Source organism: Paroedura picta, chromosome 1, assembly GCF_049243985.1.
Source record: "Paroedura picta isolate Pp20150507F chromosome 1, Ppicta_v3.0, whole genome shotgun sequence".
NCBI lineage: Eukaryota > Metazoa > Chordata > Lepidosauria > Squamata > Gekkonidae > Paroedura > Paroedura picta.
The window spans coordinates 135235867-135258028 of NC_135369.1; the positions used below are offsets into that span (position 1 = coordinate 135235867).

A 22162-nucleotide genomic window follows, 5' to 3' on the forward strand; every position below is an offset into this window, starting at 1 on the left:
GCTCTCAAATAATTTCCTCTTGATACTTACAAAATGATTTATGCAATTGTACAAATGATGATGATGAATCACTTTTGGCCCTTTCAGAGTTTTCCTAGTACCAATGACCTTGGTGTAACTAGCAGATGTTCAGGTATTATTTACTACAGATATTAATATTTAAAGCTTATGTAAATAGTTCATTTGGGCTCCCTTCCTCATATTCTCGCTTCATCTAGGACATCTCATATTTTTTGACAGCGTCCATGAATAAGCAGCTTTGGCTGATACTTAAAATAGCGGTATATTTTCCATCGAAGAACAGCCTAATGCTTCCTATGATGCCGTTAACTTCTCATCCACCCCCACTGTGGCATACCTCCAGATCTCAAGGGACAGAATTTAATCAGTACATATAGACTGAGGCATAAATGATACAATTTAGTTGCGAGACCATTCCCTAGTTCTTGCAGTGGTAATTCCTTAATAGGCATGTAAAGAAAAGGTACCTCATGACCTAAGCAGTCTGTGAATGTCACTGGCTCCTTCTAAATCTGCTTCTGCATGGAAGTTTGCTCTTGCTTTGCCCCCAGGTTCATTTAGAGAACCCACAGATTGCATGCAACTTTGCCAGATATCTTGTCTATCCATTACAAAGATGCAGGGAAAGATGCGTCCTACCTTTGATTTGTTCAGGATTTAAACACTTAATTTATTGGATTGCATATGTAGCACATTCCACAGCTTTGCAACATATTTGCACGCACGGTTTATCCTTGTCATAGAAGACAGTAAGTCAACAATGTGTTAATGTTCAGAGGTTGGTTATGTTATTCTGCAGTAGAACAACTAACTCCATTTGCATTTTATCTTTGTTAACGATAACATATTGCTGTATAATGTTATATAATGTGTTGTGTGTGCTCCGTGTCCAGTAGCAGCTTAGAGACCAACACAATTTTCAGGGTATAAGCTAATTGTGTTAATGTGGATTTGTTACTTACTGTTATATGTTTCCCTTAGAGAGTTTAGGTTAATTTTACTGATTTGAAAGCAACCTGTTCACACCAGTTTCACGAATCATTCCATATCTTGGTAGCAGAGTTTCAACAATAGTCCCCGAAACTTACCAATGGGGCCTTTTGCTGCTGCTGCAGGGGATCTGGCGCAGGGGTAGGACCTGGTGGTTGGGACTGGGGACTCCAAGCCCCGCATCAACCGGGGTGGCATCAGACATCGGGGCGCCACAGTGGTGGGAGGGGCTGAGCCAAGTGTCCTTATAAAGGATAGTGTGATGTGGCTTAGCCTCTTTCCCTTCCCGGCTCCAACAAAGTGCATTGCTCTGTGGCTCGGCCCACAAATCGCAGACCTGCTGCTGTACGAGACCAGAGGCTTTCGCAGGGGCAGGGGAGCAGAGTGCTGTGGTGGCGCAGTTTGATAGCAGTCCAAGGTGTTGGCGATGATGGAAAGTTTTTAAAAATGGGAATTAAGGGATGGGGAGGAGCCCAGGCAACCGATTAATTATGCCTAAAAGGAAGGGCCCAACAGCCTGAATAATTGGAGGACCAGGAAAGGCCAGGAGGATGGGAGGCACACGATGCCAGTGGGTGGAGCAGGTCCAGGTCTTCCACTGTTAGCAGGCCATCTACCACCTCGGCAGCTTCCACATCTCATGACACGCAAGGAGCTCTGAGGCAGGCAGCAAGGGGTTTAATAGCTGCTGCCACAGAGCCAGGAGTTGCTCCAGGTAGGGTGAGGCTGGTTCAGGATTCCCCCATCTTGAGGCCAGGTTTCTCAGGGAGGGCAGCACACAGCCCCAGGGAGCTGCAACTGGCCTGGGGGGGGGGGCTCAGCACAAAGTGCCATGATGGGGGTGGAGCATCATACCCCATTGCTGGAGATGGTGGGGAAACCACTTGCTGGCCCAGCAAGGTAGTATGGCTTCATGGAACAAGGTTCCACTCCCTCAATGTCCAGCTCTCTGTTGGTTGGGGTGGGGACATCGATGGGACAGGGCATGTTTCCTGGGACTCAGCAGCCTGGTGGTCAGGTGTGGCACCCATCAGCTGCTTATTTGCAACCCAGGAAAGGAGAAGTGACACAGTTTCCTCAAGCATCTAGTGGATGGGTGGTTGATGCATCCTCCCCCCTTGTTTTCCATGACGCCTCAGGTTTTGGAGTATCGGCAGCCGGTCATGTGGCAGGGAGCTCCTCAGCCCTCATACCAAAGGGGAGTTTTTGATATCCTACAACCAGGGGAAGTCCAGTCATGGGATCAAGTGGGCAGGGTGCATGCATGGATGGAGAACAGGGGAGTGACTCTAGTACACCAACAGGTTTCGCCATGGATGGCTCAGGTGGTTATGCCTGGGTGCAGCTGGCTACAGCCTGGGATGACACCAGCTGTCAAGAGAGGTGGGATACAATTTTTAAAATAAATAAATAAATTACATGGGGGATGGGAAGGACAGCAATTTTGGCCTGCATCTAGGCAGACTTCACAGGTCACATCAAGGGGAGGGCAGGTAATAGCTGAAATGAGTCAACAAGTGCCTTCTAATGGTCAAAAGGATAAAGAAACATTTCTGTATGAAACAGCATGTGATTTCTTAAGCAACACAGGGCCCAGGACAGATCCCTGAGGCACTCCACTTATTTCAGTTGTTGTATGGATAGTTGAGCAGATACCCTGTGACAGACATTCTCCGAGTCTAGCATCCTAGTCAATCACCTTGATCTTCTGCTTGGATGTAAGGGCTGTTATGCAAACACTGAACAAAAATGTGATGCTTAGAGTAAGAAATCACATGCTGTTTCATACAGAAGTGTTTCTTTATTCTTTTGACCATACACTAAAGAACACCAAGAGCTCCAAACAGGTTGATGACTACTATTCACTTGATTAGCACTCAAAAGCAAATTAAGAAATTATGACAACTGTATTATGCAGTGCTATTCTCCAGCTTATATGATCAGTCATAGCTTAGTAGTAGTTTTCAACCTCTGCATTTATGAAGTTCCAGGTTCTGTTCTGATATCTGGTTGAAGCACGTCCAGAAGTAGGATTGGGAAAGATTTCTGCCAAAGAATCAGATTACACAGGACTGCTCTATAGGGCAAACCTGGATTTTATGAGACGGACAAGGCAAATTACAAATTTGGGCATATGAGATCTCTAGCAGGGAAGAATTGGTAGGGAGTGACTAATCCTTTCCTATCTATTGGTCCTCTCATACATGCCATGTTAAAACAGTTCTTTATAGTCCGGGTACAAAATCAGAAATAAGATAGTTTGAAGGAAAAGCACTGTCAGGTAGGGCGTGTGTCTCTGTTTGTATGCACATTTGCATGGAAGTAATTTTCCTGACCCCTTTTCCTGCACTTTTGACATCTTGGCAAAGCAGGAAACATATTTGTAAAGGTAACGTATAGTTGTCTCACATAGTTTTAAAATGGTGCTGTTTTGGGATATAAATAATATATAGCCCTTCACTGAAAACAATTTTATAGCACAATCAACATTGAAACTGTAGTGGGCGCGTTGTAATTTTGTAAAGACGCATACAAGAGTCAGACAGGTGGTTGTTATGTTAGTTCTTCATGTAAATGCAGGGCTGAACTTCAATCGCAGGGATTGCTAATCCCTGGCCTCTTTGCGGAGCTCTAAAATTCAATCAAGATTTGAAATAACTGACTAACTAGATAGCAGCAAACATAGCTCACAAAACTGCAGGCTTAGCCACGGTCACTGGCAGCCAGCAGGCAGGTGCAGCAGCAGCAGCTTCTCTTTAGATCCCCCTGGGCCGCCCGCCTCCATTTGGTGGTGCTTTCTATGCTGAATTGCCAAAGTAATTCTGTAGTGCCTGTAAAAAGCAAGAATAATAAAACTCGAGTCCCTCCCTCAGGGTTCATTCCAGACTTTGTTCAGAAGCAGAATTATGGCCCTAGAAATGTCTTATGTGTCGTACCACTCTGAGTTTAGTATACTGTACAGTTTTGCAAATTCCATTGTGTATGTGAGAGAGAGCAAGGTTCAGTGCACCAAAGAGGGGGGGGGGAACACACCATGATTGTAAAGAAATTAAATGGAGGGGGCATTTTAAAATAGAACTAATGCACCGTAGGGGTTTGAAACATACCCATGAAGAAGTAACTTCAGTGAGTGAAAGGCCAAGCAATTCACAGGGCACACGCTTCCAGGCATATATTAATGTGACATTTCCATGCTAGGTTTTGAAACCACTACAAGCTACAAATGGATAACTGTGAACAAAGGAAAAAGGAAAACATAAAGACTAATAGCAAGGAAGATCCTATGGGCATGTATGTGTATGCATTATATTTTGAGTAATTTAGTACTCTGCTTTTTAAGAAGGAATACTGTGAAGCAACTTGACAAACAGCCACAAAGAACTCATTGTTCACAACTGGTGAAAAGGATGTGAACTGAGGTGGAGGGTGTTCAACCTATTCAAAATTGTGCCCCCCTGTTGTATTCTGAACCCAACTGCTCCCATCCCTGTATCTTCTTACTAATTAATGGATGTCATTTTAGGATACACTCATTGCTGCTTTTGAACCTCAGAGAAGGAACTTGAGCCACTATCCTATGCTAGATTTGCAGGAAACCTGTCATGCCCTTTACCCTTATCTATTCTTAACACATTAATCCAAAACATGAAATTAGCAAATTCTACTTTTTAATTCCCTATTAAGTATACTTGTCACCAACCTATGACCTCCACAGACCTCCACAGAATTTGGCTTGACTTACTTCTCATCCAGTTATGGGGCTAATCCCCTCTTTTGGATGATATTAGTGCCAGTCTGCGGCAGACCTGGTCCTGGCATGACTCAGGCCCTTGGTTGACCTGTGGCAAGGGGATGAGGATGAATCCATATTCCCTTTTTTGCCACAGGCCTCGTTGGGGCCTATCTCTGGCCTGGGCCTTGAGGCTGTGGAAGAGTTGGGCCTTCCTGGCCCAGCTCCTCTCCACCTGTGCTTGAGTACAGCATCCTAGAAGGGACAAAATATACCCCAGGTGGCTCCACAATGCAGTGCAGCACAGCACAGCAGAGCTTCCTGGGGCATTTTATTGTTAAGAATTCTCTAAAAAAAAAAATGGCCAACACCACCCCACAGTGCAGCAGAACCTCACTGCCTTGGCTGCCATGCAGGAGCACAAATCAGGGGTGAGAGCAGGAAGATGTGGGGCAACCTGGTCCAAACACTGAGGAGCAGCCTGGTGTGAAAAGTACAGAAAAGTACAAATGCCATCCTTAGAGATTCCTTTGGTTGAAAGGACATTATATCCCTGCAGCATTAAAACTGTTTGGATCTAAGTCAATAGCACAAGATGAACATATGAATAAGCCTGAGATGGTGTAATTGATGTTGCTAGGTTCAGTGATTGTGTTGTCTATGTGTAGTAACATGTATAAATTTGAGTCTCAAGCTAAGCATATTCTAGAAGAGCCGCTTACTTTTCTCAGCAACCCGGGTGGCAACTTACCCCAGCTGCCTTACCCATTCCTGGATGCATGTCATTACCTGAAGAAAGAGCAAGTTTCGCATGTACAAGAACATCCACATGTTATTGATGTAGGTTTATGGTTCACCTACAGCTCTTAAGCCAACAAAGGCTTTTTACAGGTATTATGGACATAGACTTTAAGATACCAGGGCCTTTTACACATGTATCAGTTTGCAACATAGTCAGTTGGCTAGCCCTTTTAAAACATCCTTTTAAAACTCATTTTTAAAAACATTCTCATTTATGCATGTGCTGTGATACTGCTTTTTTTTTTTTTTTTTGCAATTATGCACCTTAAAAAGTTCCCACAGTAACTTTGAGATGGGGATGAGAGTTTGAGGAGGGAATTCCATTGCTAGGCAACACCATTCACATTCCAACAAACGTTGTCCGCAATTAGCATTTCAATACAAGCCAGTCACTTTAAGACAGAGAGCCTTGGTCTGTGGAAATCAAACTATGAAGGACTGTTTTCTGGGGGAAATTGCTCTAAAGTGGCTGCCATAGAGCTACCCAGAGTTAAGGCTAAGTCCCTTTCTTCCTAAGAAAAAGCCATGTGGAACACCCAATATGTCCTCGGGCTATTACGGACAATGGGAGACTTAATCAAGTTGCATGTTCATCTGATCGCTGACACTGAGGAAGCAGAAATCAGCAGCAGATGCCTCGAGCCCCCCACCCCCTCCGGTCACTGATTAGAGGTAGAGCTTTATAGTTTCAGGAGCATGGAGGAAATGCTGTGGAGGAAATGCCATAAACGCCACAAGGTAATTTCTACTAATTTACATAGCAATACAGTTCAGTTACCAGGGCAAATGGCATGTTCATGTGATTGCTGACAAAGGCAGAGTATCAGTGGCAGGGACTCAAACTCCCATTGGTAGATGAAGCAGAAAAGGGGAGGAGATAAAAGCACGCTGACATTTATGCATAAAAATAAAACATTCCCAGTAACACAAGAAAAGTCACCTTTAAGCTGGTTTCAGAAGCCTCACTAATAAAATGCTGCCGGAATGGTGAGCAATATTTGCAATGCAAAAGCAAAAATAACCTGCTGGGTTTCGTACTACGAAAACAGTGCCACATTAAGAATTGAAAAATAAGACGTAGTTTTTAGCGGTCTTATTGTGGGTTTTCCATGGTGCATAATAGACCCAGGAGGACAGTGGCAGTCTTAGAAAGGGGAATGCTAAGTGTGGGGGCGTAGATCAGAGTCTATGTTGACTTTTCTGAACCCTCCTTGGTATCAGAATTTGTTGCTTGGTGTCAACAGGACACAAACAATTAAGTTCCATCAGGCAAAAAGTCAAAGCTTAGCTTTGACAGTGTTAACATGATATGCTGCAATCATTTGACTTCTAAATTGCCATGCAAACTTGTGTCCCTGATGTAAATCTGCCCTTAAGGATTCTCCTCAAGCAATAAAAGTTTCAGTGGCACTGCTTTGTCACTTTTCTGTCAAGTGCCAGCCAAATTGGATCCCATGTTATCTAAAGTGGGACAAAAGCAGGGTAAATGGCCTGGCTTTAGGGTCAGTTTTAGGTTTCACAGAGAGGTATTGTTTTGTTTATCTCTGCTAACTGGGACAGACCACTCATATCTGTTTCAAGATGTTCTCCATGTTTCTCATGCAATATGTAAACAGGAACAAATGTCAGTGGTTCCCCATTATTGCTACAATATATGAACAGTTTGTTGGCTTCCAGACATATCATTCACTGGGTGCTCCTTGACCAGTGAATTACATAAAGAATATCTTGGCATGTTGTGGCTAAGATATCAAGCCCTGCAAAGCAAAAACCTATGATAGATTTGGTATAATGAGTGGAAAACTAAATGGGGTGCAGGCAATGCTCCTGAAAGAGGTGCCACAAGCCATCTATGTTCACAGTTTCAACCACAGTGAAAGACTATATAAGTGGAAAGGAGAGTAAAATGCACAGCTCAGAATGACAATCACACAAACCCCATTGAAATGCATGGGAGATGTGTTGGTGCTGGCTGTTATTCAATTCAGCCAGGCCTCTTCTAGAGACATTTCCATTGTACTTCAGAGTACTTTCAAAGCTGTTAACTTTGCTTCCCTTTATTGTATTTCCTGTAGTTTTAGATATTATTTTGATTTTTCCTTTATGGTGTTAATTTACAGAAGAAAGTTGTTTGGTCAGCTATCTGGAGCAACCTTACCCACCCAAGCCAGTATAGTTTGAGGCAGAGACAGGATTAAAAATCTAGCAGCTTTCTAATGACTATAAGGATTAGCGAGATCCAAAATCTCCTGTGACTCATCACCAGATGCTTAATTCAGTAGTATGGTCTGCTGCCAGAGCAACCTCCAAAAACACGCAGAGTTTGAGGTGGGTTCCTCTGTGTTTTGGTTTAGATATTATAAAAATGAGTACTTTGGGTTCACCTAACTTTTTATTCTTATAAAGGTATTATGGTTTAGACTTCGAAACAGTTGTCCAGGTTATATATATATAACATAAAAGAAAGGAAAAAGGAGTTTGGAAAAGAAAAGAAAAAAAACAAGCAAGCTCAGGTGTAAACTTTTGGATAATTATAAAACTGTTCAATAAGGATCATGTGAAAATTCAGGGGTAGGGTGTGGAGCCCAATGGCAGGTGGTCCCAAGCAAGCTGATGGGGAAGGCCTTTTTTGACTCCCTTCTTCCTCTGCAGTTTGGAGGGCCATCTTTGAGTTGTAAAAAGACTATTCACTGACATTCCAGTGACATATATGCTGCATGTGCCCTTTTCTATAATCACTTTAAACCAGTATTGCTTTAAAAAGTGATTATATAGTAATTGATTCATTAGTGCAAAGTTCTATGGAGCACAATTAATATTCATTCAGTACTTAAATCCTGCAGTTAATATTTTGACATGGCTTTATTAAAATCCAGTGTATTTAACTGCTGTGCAATAAATTAAAATAAGGTTGCAGTTCTTCATCTAGTTATGCCCCCTTTAATCCCAGAACAACCTAAAGCAATTGCTATTGAATATACATCCTTTTATGCATATATATCAATTAAACTATTAGTGGACGGTGGGCTGTCTCTTATGCTCTGTTGACACTGGGACTATTTCTGCATTAGAGAAATACCTTGTTTTATCCTTGTTTTGGATCTACATTTGATGCTGCGGGTTGACGCTAGACTTTCCACATTTAGGCTTTCTCCCCTCCTTTCCTGGGCTGAAATCCACCATAAGTTTTCCGCATCTAATTTGAAAGGAGGCTTTGCTCCCTTCTTCTTTTCCAAAATGTTTTTAGTCTGCATATGCTGTGCAGAATTGTGCTTGCTTGCACCTTTCTTTTCATTGTGCCCCTTGATTTTGCCATTCTGTGCCCTCCCTCAGTCTCCTCCCTATCCCGCCCAAATATACGGGATGTGATTTTTTTTAAAGACGTCGCTTATTGCATTAGAATGCTGTGTTACAATCAAGACTGATTGTCGCTGTTTTTTAATGCTTTGCAACATGATCACATTTTTTTTTATGTTGGATGTTTCAGGAGGGAGGGAGAATGACGAAAGATGATGTTTTTTTTAAGTTGGATGTTTCAGGAGGGAGAATGAAAAGGGATGTTATCTGGAAGGGGATGTGCACAAACAAATCAAAATGGCAGCTGAGGGAAAAACAAATGCAAGAATTTCTCTATTGAGCAATCCTGAATTAGAATTTGCCTTAAAAAATGGAATTGCTGTAACCAGGGAATCATTAACCAGGGGGTATGAGAGCATGCGATTCAGCTCTGTGGCTAGCAAGGCAAAATTGGGTGCAGAAAGGAACACAAAGTTCACCACTTTAAAAAGTCAAAAGTGAGGGATATTCCTAGTGTGGAAACAGTCTCTGAAGCAGCACTGTCACTTCCTTCTGGCATGCATGTTGGTGTGAGCTCTCCCCAACAGCTGCCAGTTCCCTGGCCCACCTTTCTGAGGGACTCGTGGGCTGAGGCGACCATCCCTCTGCTGCCACCCACACTCTGCTGCAGAACATCAGCTACCAGGAAAGCAGTTCATGGCATTTGCCTCTGGCTCTTACATCACCATGCCCCACCCAACCACTTGCCCTGGGGGCCTAATATGATAGGTACTTCACTGTTTTCCTCCCATCATCCTTCCAGCATGGATTCTCATTTTAGAAGACAACATTTACTATGCAGCAAGATAGTCTTAAAATATTTTGCTATGGCTTAATGTCAGCAATACCCAAATGAAAACTGGCAATGGCAATTGGAAGTACCAACAAATATCCACATCCTTTCCAGTGATTGTCTAAAGTTCTATAAAGGATATTCTCATTCTCCCACAGGCCCTGCTATTCCTGTTGGGGTTGACGTACAGGTTGAAAGCTTGGACACTATTTCTGAGGTTGATATGGTATGTAACTTTTTTTAAAAGTCCAGCTAGAAAAATCTTGAATTTTGGTTCCGGGTTCTGGGTTAGGGCAGGGTATTATACTGTTCACTGATATGATGGAGGGTTCCTGTATTCAACGTTTTTCTGCACATAGAAAGCTGTATCAGGGAGAATTTTATGGAGGCCTGGAGTTCTGCTTGAATTATGACTTATTTTGAGACTACAGAGATTAGTACCCTTGAAATGGCAGCTTTGAAGAGCAGATATCACATCCCCATTGGACTCTCCCCTCCTGAAACTCAGTTGGAGGTGTCTGGGGGAGTTGCAGCAAGAACAGCCCTGCAGGAACCCAGTGTAGCTAAGCAGGTCGAAGCATGTCACAGCAGTACAGTGGCCACAGGAGACAGTGGAAGGGAAGCCTCTAGAACAGTGGTCCCCAACCTTTCTGAGGTTGGGGACCAGCAGGGCATTGGGGCGCGGCCCGTGGCCCGTGCGGGCCACGCCCCCGCATCGGCCGTGCCCCGAGCCGTGCCCGCACATCGGGCCGCGCCCCCGAGCCGCGCCCCCGCATCAGGCCGCGCCCGCGAGCCGCGCCCACATGGCCGCAGCCCGGCCCCGATTCCTTCTCCCCGCCCTCCCGCAGTAAGAAGCTTCCCAGGCCACAAGCTTGCAGCCTGGGAAGTTTTTTACTGCGGGGGGGGGGGGGGGGCGGGGAGAGGAGCCGCGGCCCGGCGCCAGGGCCTTCGCAGCCTGACACCGGGCCGCGGCCCACAGGTTGGGGACCACTGCTCTAGAAGAAGCAGTGACAACAAGGATAGCTTGGCAGCAGCCAAGCTCAGTGGAGGCAGCCCAGTCAAAAGAGCAGCCGAACAATTCCTGGAGGCTGGCATCCCTATGGCCAGCACCCAGTGGAAGTTCCATTGACAGACTAGAAGACTGGACTGGAGAGAGAAGAAAAGCCAGAGATGTCTCCCCCCCCCCCCCCCGAGTATGTAGATATTGTATTTAAAGACTCAGCTGAAGAAATTTTATCTCAGGGGAATAATAATATAGCTATCTTTCCCCCTTTTCCCCTTCTTTGGTCTTTCTACTAATGCTTATGGATGTGGGGAATAATAATCATAATACATCTTCTCCCTTCAGGATTTTACAATGACATTGTACCTGAGACATTACTGGAAGGATGAGCGTCTTGCCTTTCCCAGTCGCACTAATAAGAGCATGACCTTTGACGGAAGGCTAGTAAAGAAGATCTGGGTGCCTGATGTCTTCTTTGTTCACTCTAAAAGATCCTTCATTCATGACACAACTACTGACAATATCATGTTGCGGGTGTTCCCAGATGGCCATGTGCTCTATAGTATGAGGTAAAGCCACAATCAGATTACTGTCAGTCATACTACATTCTTTGACCAGCTCTGTTCCAGTTCCCATGAAAGTATTTTCTGTATACTCAGAGATTTTTCTCAAAACAATTCCTTTTGTCTCTGTTTCAAACCATTCAAAGTTGTCTTTCAGTGGTATCTTCTGTTGGAGGTGTACTTTCCCCATGTAGTGGTATTTCTCCCATGTAGATCATTCATTGCTGTGGTTCTCCCCATATAAAATGTGGTGGAACAAGAACCTTGTGATTGTTATGGACTTCCCTTGTGACATTGTTAGTAATATTGGTGTGGCAAAGCACTCTAATTTCACACAAAGGTTAATGAGAATAACAGTAGGTCTGCTCCAACTTGCACTTGTTCATAATCAGGCCTTCTCATAGACATCATCTGTATCTCTTTCAAGACTGGATTCAAGAATGTAGTGATTGGCTAGCAGCTGAAACCTTGTTCAGTTCAGTAGATTGTGGGGGATCAGGAGTGAATGTAATCATCTTCTAGAGCAGAGGTGGCCAACCTGTGTCTCTCCAGATGTCCATTGACTACAATTGTAGTCAAATTCCCAGCATAATGCTCTCAGGGACTATTCTAGAGGATTCCAGTGAGCAAGCACCCTGATTGGATTCTAAAGACCACCTGATGCCAGAAGGCAAGATACTATAATTAAGCCATAAACAAGAAGGAATCCATGCTGACTTTATAATTCCATGGGAAAGTGACTTTGACTATGGTAAGCTTATTTGAAATGAATTGCTACATAGAAGATCCTTAAACCTCTAGCCTAAACACTGATATTCTGAATGCCATCTAATGCAAGGAACCGAAAAATTAGCCTTTATTATTATTTTTTGCTAATGAATTCTAGAGACTGTATTGCCTGATGATACTCCATTCAATATAACTATATATCTTTTTCAAAGGTTTAGTTTATTGTGTGTACATAGCCTTGGAGACCAACAGATCTGAGCAGTACTTCCTTGTCCTAGAGATGGTGATTCAGTAGGACCCTCCTCATCCTACTTCATGTCCCTCCTCGTCAGACTTATGCCCTTTGACCTTATGACTCTCACTTTCCCTAACAACAGCAACAGACCTCTCAGTATGTGATTGGGACTGTTTTGTTCTCCAAATCTCTCTTTCCACTGCAGCTTCTCCAGATCAGCAACCCTAGACTCTAGGGAACCATCTTGCTCCTTGAGAGTCAAGAGCCCCATACAGCAAGCACATGTTCATGATTTCCACCCAGTGGAAATTTGATCATACATGTGGCCCTCTCTGCAAAACACTGGATAACCACCACTCCCCTGCTGGCTTTTCTACCTTCGTAATTGGTTACTTGTTTATAGGAATCTTAAAGTGAAACACTGTTTAGCTAACTAGTAGAAAACCCAGGCGTGGTGCCTAACTTTAGGGGACTGGCGCAGAGCTGTTTCTCTTGTTCTAATACATCTGTCTTCAGCCCTACTAAGTACAATCAGCTTCTTCTGCAGCTGGTTCTGATTACGAGAATGGAACTTATAGTGCCTCCACCTGGAAATGGAAAATGTTTCTTCCATATAATAATGATTGTTTTGAAAAGCCATGTTTATTTATATTAGTTGACACAGGGAGAGGTAGCTGATCTATTTGTGTTTTGCATTTCATCTTGACCTCATGAATTAATTAGGGAAGAGTATTTTAAAATTTTGATTGATATTTTGTATTAATCTATCAATTCAATCATTTCAAACTCACAGACTATGCTTGTGGTGTATCTACTTGTGCCTGCCTGAATTACCAAAACTGACTATATCTTTTGGAATTTCTAGGATTACAGTGACAGCAATGTGCAACATGGACTTTAGCCGGTTTCCACTAGATTCCCAGACCTGTTCTCTGGAGCTGGAAAGCTGTATGTAGAATTCACATTTGCCCGTATACCTCTTTCCCACATCACTTACTAGCTTTTTTGGTTAAAGTGTCAGGAGTGAACAAAGCCATCCAATCCATGGTCATGTAGCATAAGAATTACTGTAGTATTTTAGGATTTAATTTTGCATGAAGTAGCAGAGGACAGAAGCCTGGATACTGTTTATGTCACAAGAAATACTGGCCGTTCCAGCCTAAAGCAGCCAGTGCTGACTTCAGCGGCCGAAGCGCCCAATCCTAGTCCCCAGGGTAGTATACCAAATCTAAAACAGGTTGAATAACACACTCTTAGACAACTGAGACCCAAGCAATGGCAGCTCCGTACCATCTAGATAAAGCTTCAGTTTGTTTGCCGTCATCCAGCCCATCATTCTCTCCAGGTGCTTCTTCAGCAAGTCTATTATGCCCTTAAGATCTTAGGAGAATGGCAGGTAACCCTGGGTATCATCAGAACAAGTTGCACTAACAGGATGCTAAGGGGAGATGTATGGATACTGCCAACATACATTCTCCTCCTCACGTCTTTCTGCTAACGTTCAGCTGAAAAAACATTTGATGTAATGACATCACATCACATCTCCTGCCCTATTTTATTGGTTGCCGTTATGTTTTTTTTTTCTGGCACATGTTACAGGGGAGACACTGGGAAATGCAGCTCAGTAATATCCATGGATCTCCCAGAATGTGCAATGTGGACATTACATGAACAATACTTGCATGGCACTTTCTGCTGGGTTATGACCTGTTTGCCTAGGTCTTATCTGTACTGGGCTTTTTATCCTCCGTCAGCCCAGGTTTTAAAAAGCAAACTACCTTTTCCAATTTCCATTTTGATCGCTTTAAATTTTCCATCTGCAACATCCATGATTGACTTTGTGATGATATCACCTTTTCTCTGAGCTATCTAGGAACAGATATTATCCGCTAAATCTGAGAAATGAGCTCTGAAAGCCCAGTATTGCAAGTGCAGATGTCTATGGGTTTTTTTGGTTTATCTTACACCTTCTTCTCTATGCCTCCACTACTGATATAATACAGTAGTCTGATTGGTCAGGGCGACAACGTAAAGACTGTAGGAGGCTTCCCCCATCCCCCTCCCCCAGCTTGCTCTGGCTGTAGAGTCAGGGGACAAAAGTCTGGACATAAAGCCATTTCCATCCTCATTCTCCTTCAATGCCGGCTGGAGGTCCCCCCCCCACACACTCTAGCTTCAGAGTTGGCTGGGGAGACAAAAGTGCATGTGGCTGCTCCCCCCCCTTCAATCAAGCAGGAAGGGTAGAGGAGTTTGACAATTGGAACTATTCAAGTGCAGAATACAGCATCTTAGTAAAAGCTCTTTCCAGTTGGGAAAAAGGAACATTACAGATCTGTTGCAAGATTCAGGCTCAGATGGATCAGAATTCGGCAAAATAAACAGAAAAAAAAGTGAGTGCAGACAGTACCCTACTTTACCTTTCTTTGTTTTTTGACTTTTTGTGCCATCACATTCCAGCCTTATATGCACACTTCAATACTGCTCTCCTGTTTCTGCCTGTATGAACATCTCACACTGAAGATAATTAATACTCATTGCAATTGACTGCCATTTGCACAGTGAAAGTCTTTGTCTCTGGATGTGGGACACAGGAGAATAGTGTAAAGGGCCAAACATTCTGTTTCCCCTGTGCCCTCTGACCAGGGCATCCCCATGCTGAGAGTGAGGAAGAGGGCCACTGCATATAGAGGTCATACACCAACAACAGATGCATTAGGGAAGTTATGGCCCAGTCACTGGCTCCGGAAGAGCCTCTTATTTGCTTTGTCCTCCAGAAATCCTCTGAGCAGACCTGCTAATCCATGGTCCAGCTGACATGCAAAATCTTGATAGCGATGAATCTGTTTGCTGAGTCTGCTCATCCACGCACTTGGCTACAGCAGCCTTTAATCTACCACCACCCACGAAGTATGCAACCTTATCATTTTAAAACAGGACATAGAAGTGACACTGCAAACAAGACAACTCTTATTATGAGATATATTACAGATTTTCTTATGGTACTCTGATATATTACTTATTATTAAAATCTACACTGAGTAGTGGCAAAATATAATAATATAAATATTACCAATTACATAGTAAAGGTAAAATCAGTAGATGTAAAAGATTAGTTATGGAATTTGAGATTTAAAATGTTGAGTATTAATATATATCCAATATATTATCCAGTATGTATTCTAAGTTATGGATAGTGTTTTGAAAATTATGATGAAGTGTTGTTGTTTTGGGGGAGAAATGCTCTTTGTTTCATGCATCCTGTGTTATACAATGATATGTCACCCGTTTTCCATTTCTGTATCCCTTTCACATCTTTACTTTGTTTTCTAAAAAGTAGAAAATATATCTGCAAACAAGGCAACTTTATTAATATAGACATACTTGGGATATATGAAGACATAGGTAAAACAAGCTCTTCCTATACTATGAGCATGCTTGGCACTTTTTGCAGAAGCTGTGTCTCCCTTGCTAGATGTTTTATGCTATGTGTTCTTTTGGGCTGATGTTTTAATGCTTTAATGTTATGTTTTTAATGTTTTCATCTTGTTCTATTTTGTGAGCTTCTGTAAGTCTCTGCAGCATATAGAATCATAGAGCTGGAAGGGACCTCCAGGGCCATCTAATCCAGCCCCCTGAACTAAGCAGGACACTCACAACTACCTGTCGACCCCAATTTCATCTCAGTTATTCCTCCACCAAAAATCTCCAGAATCCAGCCTGGCCTGGAGGAAATTCACCTACCATCCCACAGGGGCAATCAGTAATTCCCTGGATATGCAAGGAAAGGTCACAAGAGACAAACACTGGCTTCTCCCTTCCTGCCCCCCCATTCACAATCTGCCTAAGTTCATAAAATCAGCATTCTGTGAGATGACTATCTAGCCTCTGCTTAAAAACTTCCAAAGAAGGGGAACTCACCACCTCCCAAGGAAGCCTGTTCCACTGAGGAACTGCTCTAATATAAATGATTTAAATAAAGAAATAGTCTTTGTTGATATTTTATTGCCCTCTGTGTGGCTTTATTCCTTGAAACAAATCACACATATTTAACTTTATGGAGAGATCAACATTTCTTTTGTCTTTGTTTGGGGAGAGGCCTTGTTTAATTCTTACTTGGCATCTACCTTTTTAATGTTCTGGAGGTGAAATCTAGAATCCGGAATTTTATGCTTCAGTGCAAGGTGAATAGAATAGTATAAAACTGCTACTGCAAGAAGAGAAAAGGAACTGCTTAAAAATTCAAATGCCCCTAAAAGATCTAAATTACTACTTTGTCTATTTTGTTATTTTTGCTATTGGACTGTACAGGATTACATACTGCTGCTATCCACTTTCTCCTCTAGATGCTTACACAGATGAAGATCTGATGCTCTACTGGAAAAATGGAAATGAATCTCTGAAAACAGATGAGAAGATTTCCTTATCTCAGTTCTTGATACAAAAATTTCATACAACCTCTAGACTTGCTTTCTACAGTAGCACAGGTATCAGGGTTTAGTTCTAATTGTCTTTTGTATCTTTGTCACTTTGCTAACTGGATCTTACAGATTTGCTTAATGAAATGCCAGTAAGACTGAAGTAGATCTTTTTCTGCATGTCTTTCTCTTTGTAAAAATAAATGAATTTTCTCACACATAACCCTAGTAAGCATATTTCAGTCACTCTTACAGCCATTTTTAAATCACATACCTTCTAACCAATATAATTTTCACACTTGCATTATAGATGTTAGAAATGCAAAAAACAAGGAAAAGTATTTAAGCTACCACATATTGAAAAAACCATACATTAGTGATGGGCACTGAGAGCTAGAGCCAATGGCTTTGCTTATGGTTGCCAGCCCTCTGTAGAGGCGGGTGATCTCCTGGATCCTGCTCTGCCACCGACCAGCTGGCAAGCAGGAGGACTTACCAGGAGGAGGGAGGTTCAGGATACATCACCAACAATGTGGTCACATTACTTCCGGTATGTAACGGCAGTGATGTCATCATGTCAGTGATATCCAGGCAATACTCTTGTATTTGGGCAAAAACTCTATGGTAGAAGCCATTTTTTTACTATAGAATTTTTGCCCAAACACCAGAGCATCCCCAGGACATTGCAATGTAATGACATTGGCACCCCTGGGCATCCGAGCCCTGAGGTGCTGGAAGTTTTACTTTCTCACCACTGGAGTTTGTTGTTAACTATTTTAATGGTTTAAATGTTTATGCATTGGGGTTTTACTTTTTAATTGCAACCCACCACAAGACGATTTTCAAGAGCGGCGGGTAAAAAATGTAATAAATAATTTCAAGTATACACTGGAAGTAACATCACCATGTCATCATTGACATAGCCTGGGCCTCCCTCCTACTGTGGGCAAACACCCATCCCCATTCCCCATTGATTGCCAGGAGGGATCTGGCAGCCCTATCTTTGCTGCTCAGATTTAACCTAATCAGTTCCCATCCCACATGACCTTTGTCCAGACATGTCCTAATTTCTGAGGCATAGATTTTTTAGCAGTCACAAGTGACTCCTCCTCCAATCTGCTTCTGTTTGGCTTCCTGTCCAGAAGTGCTGGATTAGCTTGCTGCAATCTATGGAATACAAAGGGCAGTGGAAGATGTCCCTTCCTTGATGGGCATGAGTATAATCTCTCTGCGATTGGAGTTCTTTTGTATCTGCCCTCCAGAAATGCTGTGGGCACGGCCAAGCATCTTGCTAGTAATGAAGGCTCTTCTATGTTTATTGATATCAATTGAAGATAGAAAGGCAGCTGGTTTTAATGTATATCTCATAGCTGGCAATGAGAGAAAATCTGGAGCCTTTGCTATGTCCATTTGCCTTTCAGTGTCTTCTATTTTTTGCCTGATGAGTTGCTTAGCTTGATCTTCACCTTATCTAAGCAAGTCACTTGGGGCCCAAGTTTAGTCTCCGTAGCTTTAAGCCAACTAGATTTGAAAGGGTCTTGACGAATCAAAGGAAGAAGCCCTTGGGCTCCGGGTTTTATTTGGAGTCAAAAATACAGGGATCTAAGACAGACCTTTGCCTTGACTCTTAACATGCCAGTTTCAAGTCATATTGTGGCATTCGAGACACATCTGGGTGTTTGAAGAACAGCTCTCAGGTACTTTGACTGGTCTCTCTCCAAACTTATCGGGCAACCCTTGGGCGATCCAAGATGTGTCAATAACTTTATATGTAAATAAAATATGGATAAAAGTGTTTTGTGAAGGCTAATGAAATATAATATTGGCAATGTTTCATCATTTGTTTTCCTCATCTTCCTTTTACCAATGTCTTTCTTCCAGTACCACACCTCTCCCTTTTCTGGCGTTATTTGTTTCACTATGTTGATGTCTCACTTCCACCTCCATGAGGAGGTTTGCCTCTCACTTTTATGCTTCCCACCCAATAGGTTGGTACAATCGCCTCTACATTAGCTTCACTTTACGTCGCCATATCTTCTTCTTCTTGCTTCAAACATACTTTCCCGCCACTCTTATGGTCATGTTGTCCTGGGTGTCCTTCTGGATAGACCGCAGAGCTGTGCCTGCAAGAGTTTCTTTGGGTGAGAATGGTTATTTTTCTTTACACTGTGAAGCAACTGCCATTTAGAAAGGCTTATTCATAGGGATGCCAGCCTCCAGATGGAACAGAGATGCCCTGGAATTTTAGCTCATCTATAGAGCTACAGTCTACAGAGATAGGTTCTCCTGGAGAAATGGCTGCTTTCTAGGGTTAGCTCTATAGTATGGTACCTCACTGAAGTTACCGACCTCCCCACCATTCCCAAATCTCCAGGAGGCTCCCAATCTGCAGATCTACTCCTGTGGAGGAATTGAAAATCTCTGCTGGTGGCTAGGGGGGATTTGGAAACCTTACTTACTTAGGGTAAATTTTCACAGATACCCACAATTCATCCTGAGGAAGAATTATAGGCCATCTTTCTCATAGCTAATTACTACATTCTGTAGACTAAAATGAGGAGAGATACAGGAAGAGCAGTAATTAACTTTGAAACTAAGCTCCATTTTTTGTCTTATTTATCAGTAGTTTATTTGTAAAATATCAGGGGTGAAACTTGCAGGTCAAGGCCATTCACCTGGAAGTCTTTCCTTTTAATTTTATATTTGTGACACTTACTTGAGTTAGTTAACTATAAGGGAAAAGGCATTCTGCACAAAGAAGAATAAGAGTTTATTTTATTTATTTATTATTCAATGTATAGCCCGCCTTACTCTGAAGTTACAAAAAAGTCAAATCACCAATATAAAACCCCTCCCCTAAAACCAACACCCCAATAACACATCAAGACAGCAGAATTCCCTTCTCTCTTCTTCAGACAACCCCCAGGAGGTCCATTTGGTGATCTAGCATAGCTTGAGCCTGAGGCCTCAACCAAACACCTGGTGGGAGGGCTCCATTGTACAGGCCCTGTGGAATGCTGATAGTTCCGTGAAGACGCCCTCAGCATTCCCAGGAGCTCATTCCACCAGGTTGGGGCCAGGGCTAGGCGCATTTCTCTGAGGCCAGGAACCTCTAACAGATTGGTCCCCCGCAAAGCAAAGAACCCTGCAGGGGGCATAAGGACACAAGTGGTCACTCAGATAGGTAGGTTTTTAGACCCTGCTTTTATTCCCTGTTTTTCACTACCTGAAAGAGTTCCAAAGTACCTTACAAGCACCTTTCCCTTCCTCAGTGAGCTAGGTAGGTCTGAGAGAACTGTAAAATAATTGATCTTTGAGAACAGCTCTAACAGGACTGTGGCTAGCCCAAGGTCACCCAGCTAGCTGCATTTGGGGATAGGGAATCAAACCCAGTTCTTCAGATAAGTCCATTGCTCTTTTAACCACTACATCACACTGTGAATCTAACTTTCATTATTTCCTATGCACAACATTAGCTTTGAAAACAGGTGCTCCTGCTCTTAGGCTGGGATCAAATTATGCCTCATACTTGTGATGTATTGATTCATGTAGTAAATCCTCATGTGTGGCCTTTACAGGAATAACCACGGTGCTGACCATGTCTACTATCATCACGGGTGTCAACGCCTCCATGCCTCGGGTTTCCTACATCAAAGCTGTGGACATTTACCTCTGGGTCAGTTTTGTGTTTGTCTTCCTCTCGGTCATAGAGTATGCAGCAGTGAACTACCTGACCACGGTGCAAGAGCGGAAGCAGCGGAAGCTGCGAAAGAAGGTGAGAAGCACCTCTTTGGAATCTATTAGAGTTTTGTGAGTGTGAGGGGGGAAATTCCGGTCCCAACATGTCTGCTGACTGGGGAAACCTGCAGGCTGGAATTTTGGCAGGAACAAAACAGAAGAAGAAGAGTTGGTTTTTATACTCCTCTTTTGACTACCTGAAGGCGTCTCAAAGTGCTTTATAATTGTCTCCCCTTCCTCTCTACTTAACAGACACCCAGTGAGTTAGGTGGGGCTGAGAGAACTCTGACAGGATTGCTCTATGAAAAAAGCTCTAACAGGACTGTGACTAACTCAAGGCTGCATGTGGAGGAGGAGTGGGGAATCAAACCTGGCTTGCCAGATTAGAGGCTGCCGCTCCTAACCGCTACACCAAGCTGGCTGTTTCAAGGGGAAGAAGAGGAAAATTCAGTACTTTCCTGTTTGCCTCAATGCAATTAGTTACTGCTAAGGAATAATTGTGATGCCCTTACTATAACCAGATGTACATTTTAAAACTAGCTTCAACCAATGTGATAGTAGAAACTCATGATAAAAAATGCACTCAGATGCACAAGTTGGCAAGATCAGATGCATGTGTGATATGCATCCTGTTATCCTCCCCTGTATCAAGTGCAAAGGAGAAACACATGTGCCCCCAAACCAGCAAATCAGAACCAAACACAGAAGCAGACCTCTGCATGCATAGCCAGTGCCAGATGGACTACTGACTCTGCACTGCAACCTTCATTGGGGCCCCAGTGAACTGTCTTGATGTATGTTCTGATGCAGAGAGTTAAGAAAACCACAGATAAGTAATTCTTCAATGACATGATCTGTCTTAAAGGTGTGACTAGACTCAAAATCTCTTTTGCTGCTTCAGGCCAACACGGCTACCCGCTTGAATCTATGCTGATGCAAAATTAAAGGTAAAGGTAAAGGTATCCCCTGTGCAAGCACCGGGTCATGTCTGACCCTTGGGGTGATGCCCTCTAGCGTTTTCATGGCAGACTCAGTACGGGGTGGTTTGCCCAGTGCCTTCCCCAATCATTACCGTTTACCCCCCAGCAAGCTGGGTACTCATTTTACCGACCTCGGAAGGATGGAAGGCTGAGTCAACCTTGAGCCGGCTGCTGGGATTGAACTCCCAGCCTCATGGGCAAAGCTTTTAGATGGCTGCCTTACCACTTTGCGCCACAAGAGGCTCTTGATGCAAAGTTAACACGTTGCAAAAACACCCCCATATTATTTATTTGTCTCCTGCTATTTTTTATTTAGAATATTTATAAGCCTACCTTTCTCCTAAACAACTCACCAATCTAGAAAGACCTTATGCCCTCCTAGCAGGATATTCCCTTTTTGCCAAGGCTCAGGCTGACCTAAAAGCACTCTGGAGCCTCACTGGAGACCCAGGAGGTTAGAAACCCCTTCTAGGCAGATGTTCCCATAAGAATGCAGAATCCACAAAAGAGCTGGAAATTGCCGTATGAAGTTGTGGAATGTACCTTAGACAGAAGGAGCACTGACAGTAGGACTTCTGAAAAGGAACAAGATGTCAACTGGAACAATGGGGGGAGTAGCAGTTCTTCAAGTAGAGGCTAGATGAGTGGTGTCCCACAAAAGGGCCATCTCCGTCATGGCAGTCCCTCCCCAGGGGCCTTGGAAGTCCCTCCCCAGAAAGATTTGTCTGACTCCGTCAGTGTCTTTCTGATAGTGAGTGAAGACTGTTTCATCTGGCATACTCCCAATAACAGCCCTCCTTTCTAGGATGTTCATTTATATGTTTTAAT

At 43.1% G+C, this 22162-nt stretch overlaps 1 protein-coding gene across 2 annotated transcripts in view; it reads left to right on the forward strand.

The window, feature by feature from the left end:
- GABRR2 (gamma-aminobutyric acid type A receptor subunit rho2) overlaps positions 1–22162 on the forward strand; it is a 44387-nt gene that overhangs the window by 15144 nt on the left and 7081 nt on the right. The window contains exons 3-8 of one of the 2 annotated variants that reach the window (XM_077304510.1): positions 9830–9897; positions 11020–11243; positions 13067–13149; positions 16545–16685; positions 18605–18757; positions 20195–20391. In XM_077304510.1, coding sequence (XP_077160625.1) covers positions 9830–9897; positions 11020–11243; positions 13067–13149; positions 16545–16685; positions 18605–18757; positions 20195–20391 — 866 coding nt within the window. The remainder of the gene's footprint in view (positions 1–9829; positions 9898–11019; positions 11244–13066; positions 13150–16544; positions 16686–18604; positions 18758–20194; positions 20392–22162) is intronic. The other variant, XM_077304519.1, reaches the window with a different exon arrangement.